Source organism: Zea mays, chromosome 4, assembly GCF_902167145.1.
Source record: "Zea mays cultivar B73 chromosome 4, Zm-B73-REFERENCE-NAM-5.0, whole genome shotgun sequence".
Taxonomy (NCBI): domain Eukaryota; kingdom Viridiplantae; phylum Streptophyta; class Magnoliopsida; order Poales; family Poaceae; genus Zea; species Zea mays.
In genome coordinates, this window is record NC_050099.1 from 2,017,890 (window position 1) to 2,025,382 (window position 7,493).

The 7,493-nt window shown below is 46.8% G+C and overlaps 1 protein-coding gene across 1 annotated transcript; it reads right to left on the reverse strand.

Moving 5' to 3' along the window:
• Positions 1 to 1,228: 1,228 nt before the first annotated feature.
• Positions 1,229 to 3,445, reverse strand: LOC103652681 (tryptamine 5-hydroxylase). The gene is made up of 3 exons (XM_020551769.1): positions 2,571 to 3,445; positions 1,993 to 2,029; positions 1,229 to 1,897 (listed from the first exon to the last, which is right to left on the reverse strand). Exons 1-3 carry the CDS (start codon positions 3,443 to 3,445, stop codon positions 1,229 to 1,231), a joined length of 1,581 nt encoding a protein of 526 aa, XP_020407358.1.
• Positions 3,446 to 7,493: the final 4,048 nt, after the last annotated feature.

Here is a 7,493-nt window from a genome sequence, read left to right on the forward strand (position 1 = left end):
CGAGGACAAAGAATATCAGGTACTAGTATGAAACTAGAAAAAAAATCGATAAATTGATGAATTCAGCTGCAGCGAAGATGTTCCAGTTTTGGTTGCAGAAAATATACAAGGAGTCAAGGACGCAGGAGAGCGCAGATTACTCAGCCCATCGTAGCATCTCGTCCTTTTCTGGGCCAAATGCCTGCCCAGCCCATCAACTTCTCTTGTGCACCTCTCTTCTCGGCCAAATTCATCGTGGAGCTGCTTGCCGACTTTATAGGAAGCAGGGTGCCCAGCGCAGAAGACAGTAGGGGGCAAATGAAATCTCTCCAATCAAAGCAAAGGCTAATTATATTGGTTCCGCTAAAAAAAGAGAATGGACTAGAGCATCTCCAAGAGATTCTTCATTTTTTTCTCTATTTAACTATCTATTTACGTTTTCATAAAGATTACACTCTATATATAACATCTCAGTCGAACAGACTATCTAAATTTGACTAGTCAGGTGGCTGACTAGCCAAATTTAGATAGTCTGTTCGACGTTCGACTATCTAAATTTGACTAGTCAGGTGGCTGACTAGCCAAATTTAGATAGTCTGTTCGACTGATATACTATATATAGACTGTAATCTTTATAAAAACGTAAATAAATTGTTAAATAGAGAGAAAAAAATGAAGAGTCTCTTGGAGATGCTCTAAGAACCCTCTTTTAGAGCATGTCTATCAAGGTGGAGACAGGGGCCGACCTATGCAGAGCCAAGTGAGGATATAAGCGCTTATTTCTTTGGTGTAAGTAAAAGAGTCTAGATTTTCACACTGAGGCTCTTGCTTAGTCTAACTTAGATGTACGTGTATTTTGGTACTTATTTTTGTATGTGTGTCCTTGCTCCTATTTTATCTTGGGTCTGCCCAGCATAGAGAGAAGAAAGATGATGGAGATAAAGACCGTGAGAATCATAGGAGTAAAAGATCGAAGCTTAGTTTTGATGAGCTTTTGTCAATCTGTCTAAATAAAAAATAGAAGCAGAATGAAAAAAAAGGGCTAGATCCAAACAGAGTACTTTAATTTTTTAGGTTCATCGGTAGAAAGTAGGGTGATTTTGGCGCTGCCCTGCATAACAGCTACTGTAGTTGTTTTCTTCGCTTCTTTTATTTGACAAATGCCAGCCATTTCACAACATACAACGAGGTGGTGTCCGGACGCACGATTCACACCACACCATGCAACGCGGGGGTCGTCCATGGTGCTCTAGACGACCACGTCGGTGTCACCCCCCTTGAATTCATGCTCCTTGCTATTCCTGACGACCACGAACAAAGGCTCCTTCTTCCTGGTGGCGAGCCCAAAAATCTCGTCGAGATTGACATCATCGGCGCGCATTCCGGACGGCAGCGCCCAGTCGAAGTGGTACAACATGCTGGCCAGCGACAACTGCAGGGTGGCCAACGCGAACATGTACCCAGGGCAACCTCTCCGACCGCCACCAAAGGGAAGGAGCTTGTAGTCTGGATCCATGACGACATCTGCCGTCGCACCGCCACCATTATTACTGTTCTCGAACCGCTCAGGCGAGAAGTCAAGCGGCCGGTCCCAGATCTCCGGGTCCCGGCCCATGGCGAAGGTGTTGATGAACACGCGCGTCCCTGCCGGGATATGGTAGCCGCCAAGAGTGCATGGCGCCACGGACTCCCGCGTAACCAGCAACGGGATCACCGGATGCAGCCGGAAGGTCTCCTTGATGATGGCGCGGAGGTAGTGGAGGTCACCGACGTCCGACTCCTCCACGGAGCCCTTGTCGCCGATGACGCGACGTATCTCGTCCTGCGCCTTCTTGAGGATGCGCGGGTGCCGGAGCAGCTCGGTCATCACCCACTCCAGTGCGGCGAACGACGTGTCTGAGCCTGCTACGAATATGTCCTGCAAACCATGGCGATCGATCGATGAGCATTTTCCTTCGTCTCTCAAAGATAATGGAGCAGCTAGGTTGCAGTCTCTGGACACAGATGACAGACCAGAACAAGAGCCTTAATGTTCTCGTCGGTGAGTGGTGTTGGAACCGGACCGCCGACACACGGCGTGTCCGTCGGGGCCACCCGCACACACGGCGCGCCCACCCAGGCTGTCGGGCCGCGACACACGCGCCCACACGTATAGCAGCGGGCTTTAGGTCTCTTGGGCCAACACTCCCCCCAAAAAGCTAGCCTAATAGGGGGTTGCACCCTCAACCATATAAACCATGCTTTTCCACTCTCACCAGACAATGTGGGACTATTCCCAACAATCTCCCTCTCACACATTGTGAGCCGAGATTTGTCTGAGAATGCACTGAGCCAACCTGGCCTCTGATACCAATTGTTGGAACCGGATCGCCGACACACGGCGTGTCCGTCGGGGCCGCCCGCACAAACGGCGCGCCCACCCAAGTTGTCGGGCCGCGACACACACGCCCGCACGTATAGCAACGGGCTTTAGGTCTCTTGGGCCAACACTCCCCCAAAAAGCTAGCCTGTCAAGGGGTTGCACCCTCAACCATATAAACCATGCTTTTCCACTCTCACCAGACAATGTGGGACTATTCCCAACAAGTGGAACCTCCATGTCCTGTGATTTCTGGACACGGAGGAGGGCGTCGATGAAGTCCTCGTCGCCGCCGTGGCCAGAGCTCAGGTCGCGCTTGCCACTGATGAGCTCGTCGATGATCTCGTCACAGAACTCGCAGAGGTCGGCGAAGCAGTTTTTCAGCCGTCGGCGGAGACCAGTGATGGTGCTGACGACGGGCTCGAGCTCCGGGAAGAAGTCAGCGGTAGTGAACCCGGCGAAGAAGTCATTGGCCACGGCGAACACCTCGCCGAGCTTGGCCGCCTTGTCGTGCGGGAAGCCGCGGCCGAAGGCGACGCGGAAGAGCACGTCGTTGGCCAGGTTGAGGACGCACTCGCTGAGGTCGACGGGCGGCGCATCTGGGACGGAGGCGTTCTTCGCGAGGTGTCCGAGGAGGCGGCGGACCTCGTTCACACGGATCCGTTGGTACGTCGCGACGCGGCGCGCCGAGAGCAGCTCCGACACGACCACGCGCCGCACGGTGCGGTGGTACGGCCCCGCCGGCGCGAACGTCACGTCCGAGCTCCCGAAGGCCAGGAAGTGGCCGCCCAGGAGGTGCGGCCGCGACGCCAGCGCCGCGTCGTTGGTCGTGAGCGCCGCGCGCGCCACGTCTGGCTTGGAGATCACCACGGCCCGGACGGTCCCCAGCTGCAGACGGAGTAGCGGCGCACGCATGGTCTTGGCCAGCTCGGCCATAGCCTGGTGGGGCATATCCGAGAGCAGGTGTAGGTGTCCGATCACTGGCCACCCCGGTGGCGCAGGCGGCAGCTGCTGCAGCGGCCGGCGACCCCATGTTGTCCGGTACAAGTACACCGCCGAGACTAACAGTGATAGTACAGAAACTGAACACACAAGGATGAACTCCATGTCGGCAAGTAGCTTCAAGGCTAAGCTACTCTACTCCTCGCTTTGTGTGTTTGCATGGCATGGAGGCTATCTATATTTATATAGGTGGCAAACGAATAGAGATTAATGAAGTGATGATAAGAGATGAGCGACTAAGTCCCCTTCTGAACACAACAAGTGACATCAAGGCTATAGATGGTCAAGTGTCCATGCTAAATAGATGAGTACTAGATATGACACAACATGTAGGATTTTGGCATGGTACAACACGATTTACGTAGTGCTCATGCCAACACGACGCGAGGTCTAGTGTCATGCCTGGGCCACCAGTTTAGCATGGTGGGCTGGCATGAGCATGACACCGACACAACTAAGTTGTTAGCGCGATTAGACGGCTTAGATAAACCGGTGGTATGTGAATGCGATTATGATGCATGCATGTGGTTGTAATTGTGATTTGTTATGATTGAAGTATGATAAATCCGGTCTATATTGGTATGAATGTTCATGTTTTAAAATAATATTTGTAATTTTAAAGATGTTATAGACATTTTGAGCTCTTGAAATGAAACATTCCATATATAGGATGATACAGGCACTACTAGGTGTTGGTGCCATATAGTGTTGGTGTCGATTAGTTGTTCAGATTCATGAAAGAAACCGAGACATGGCAATACAATCATAATTATAAGACCTTCTCTACACAACCTCTCGCGAAAGGGGAAAGAATTAAGTGGAGAAGGTTAGACAAACATGAATGGGTCATAACATTAAGATATAATATAAAAGCATACAAAATGTCAAGTATGAATATTATTATTCATTGTTTTCGTTCTCGATTTCAAATAGTTATTATGTTTATACCTTTGGGATGCATAGAGCGTATGTGATATCCTAGCCCAGGTGGATTGTGATATTCTGGCCCAAGTCTTAATATGATTGATATAATACTCATACCAACAAGGTGCATCTGTTTTTGGAAGTCTGTCTTTAAAGAACTTCTATGTTAAGTCGAGCGTGTTTGGCCTAGAGAAATCTTAAGGTGGACGATCGACCAGGAAGTTCCCCGGGTGTGCACCAGTGAGGACAAAGTACACATAAAAGACTCATGTTGATATATTGGGATGGTCTATGATCTTAAGGGCTATTAGGAGTAAGTACCATCGGTCCATGAGTGGACGAGGTGTTACAAATGGTATTAGTACCGAGCCTTGTGGTTTTACGGGCATGTGTGGGCTAGTGATTTGAGCATATGGTGTATGACACATGTGGGCCCTGAGTGATCACATGACATGACATATGATGATATTGGACACATAGACGTGGCCAAAAGGGGAGATTTCTGGCTTGGGGTTGACCGATAAGGATGTCAAGTCTTCTAAGGGGAAGGGCCATGATATCCTGGTACGGGTGGATTGTAATATCCTGGTCTAAGGCTTAATATGATTGATAGAATATTTATACTAATAAGGTGTATTTTCTTTTTGGAAGACTATCTTGAAAGAATATTCAGATTAAGATGCTTAGCCTAGAGAAAGCTTGGGATGTGTGACTAATCGGGAAGTTTTTTTGGGTATGCACGAGTGAGAATAAAGTGCGCGCAAGAAACTCATGTTGGTTTGTGGGGGATGATATATAATTATAGAGGGCTGCCAAGAGTAAGTACCGTCGATCTGGAAGTGGCGGGATGTTACAGCGTATCCAAAGGATACCATACCATAATGGTTTCGGATGCAGAGCGATCCGAGTATGCGTGAGCATGAGACAAACCAAAAGAGTCATTTGAATGGGCATTGTGCCTCTATTTATAGGAACAAGGTGACACATAACTTCGTATAAATTTACATAGGTGACACATAACTTCGTATGAATTTACATTTTTATTCCTCAGCCTTATACACATGATCTACATAGCCTACTGAGGGTATTGTTGTATTTTCCCTCCACATGACATGCCGCACAAGTCTTCTTAATCCTTTTTGCATTTGGTCCTAATGGCACCGAGGGAAACACCTGATCCTTCTGAATTAGTCCGTTCAAGCCCTAATGACGAAACCGGTACTTTCCTTTTTTATGACAAAGCTTACATTATTAACTCTGAGATAAACTTGGAAACAATAAATAGAACTCATCAGTTTGAGGACCTTTGACAAAGATACAATCTCCAACAGTTGGTCGGACACTATTAGGCACTATAGTTCCTGTATATACCTATTCGGGACTAATTAAAAACGAAGTCTTTAGTTCCTGTATTGTAGCCGTATGATAGCCTACCATGCATATCACGGCCTTGTTACGTACGAGCAATTCCCGTGTACTCACAACAGTTAACGTCGAAATTTCCGACGGCTAAAGCCGTTGGACATAAGCCTTAAACTATCGGAAATAGCCTATCTCCTGCACGGACCTCGCGTGCAGTATTTATGGTTGGTGAGGCTATATCATCCTTTAACAAGCCGCAGCGGCCGGGTGCAGATATATTCTACGAGTTCTAATGTATATGTAGTTATGTACAAGTTCCTACTATATATAATAGCGTTATCATCTTGCAAAGACTAATAAACATGCATTGTGTACTGTCTCTTGTGTAACATGGGCCGCATTTTCTATGAAATGGAATTAACAGTTGGTTGGAATTCTTCTTGGTACGATAAAAAAGAAAGAGAGAGAGAGAGAAATAGGCTGTTTGACCATGTAACTCTTTAAGTATTGTACACTGATCAATCAATCCATACATACAGTTGCACACGTACTAGTTTGTAGTCAGCACATACTAGACAGCATGCTACGCGTGGTCAGCAGACAAATACAGCCGCCAGCTACACCCTCTTCTTCTTCCATAGTTCCATCCTCAAGCTGCTGGCGCAGGCTGCAGCCGCTGGTTTTTTTCCGCTAGGCGTACATACAGATGTCCAAACTGGCCACACACTTAAGCACGGTTCGCTTAGACCCGATTAATTATCCAGGCCGGGCCAGGTCAGGCTGCCCAACGGACTTAACTCTCTGAACGAGCCCGGTATGGAATATGCCCAATTGGCTTGAAAATGAACACCGTGCCGGTTCTCAATCTCGCCAACGCATAAATCAAGCTTAAAATTATATCACCATAAAAACAGAACACATTTATAAATCATAATTGAAAGACATAATTAAATATAATAATAATATATATTACAAACAATATACATTTCACAAATACATGATAGACCTTAAATAGAAGATAAAGCTATTTTTGTAATATTTGTCTTTTTAAATAGGCCGAGTCCTAGCCTATTTAGAAATGGACCGTGCTCGGGCTAGCCCTGTGGGCCTAGAGCGGGCGTCGAAAATTTTATCTTTTACTGTTGTGGATGGCAGGCGTCACGGGCACCCTCACCACCGGGCTCAAGGACTTGTTCAAGGAAGAGTATGAGTTGCAGTCTGGGATGTAGGATCAAGTCATGTCTTATGTCTGATGAATAACTGTAGCCGTCGAACATAATTTTACATCTGGCGGCCGCTAAGGAAGCCGTCAGACATAAGACGGTCGTCGGAGATTTTTAATCTTCCTGTTATGATCAGCTCCATGGCTCTCGATGTTGGTTTCTTGCCTGCTTGCTTGTCTATGTCTATGCTTCCTGCGTTGTGCAAGTAAGTACGCAGGTATATCTCACATCGCGTAGCTGAGTGTAACGCAGCATTGGTCAAAGATGGTGTATGATGTGGTGCTTACAGTTTTGTAACTCTTGGCTCCGGTAAAAAGAAAATATAAGCATATGCAGCCGTTATGAAACAATTTTGATAGTATGGGGCTTGCTTGTCTCCCTGTGTCTGTTAGCTGGCATCTTCAGTGAACTAGTCATATGGGTAATACTGATTCAACAGTCAACATCAATTTGTTAACTGGCATCTTCAATTAACTAGACATATGAGTAATACTACTCAGCATCAATTTAGCACTATCAAATCGTAAAGAATCTTGGTTAGTAGTGTATTAAGTCTAGAGTCGTATGGTCAAAGTTATTGAGCAAAACATTATTAATGATCCTTTGAAATGTGTGGATTTCATAGGAATTCTACAACAATGTCA

What these genes read in the sequence shown, in the direction of transcription:
- LOC103652681 (XM_020551769.1), bottom strand. Translation starts at nt 3,445, where the DNA reads ATGGAGTTCATCCTTGTGTGTTCAGTTTCTGTACTATCACTGTTAGTC. An exon ending in AAATCACAGGACATGGAGGT is followed by an intron (nt 2,030 to 2,570) that starts TCCACTTGTTGG and finishes TCCGGTTCCAAC; the next exon opens with ACCACTCACCGACGAGAACA. An exon ending in ACATTAAGGCTCTTGTTCTG is followed by an intron (nt 1,898 to 1,992) that starts GTCTGTCATCTG and finishes CATGGTTTGCAG; the next exon opens with GACATATTCGTAGCAGGCTC.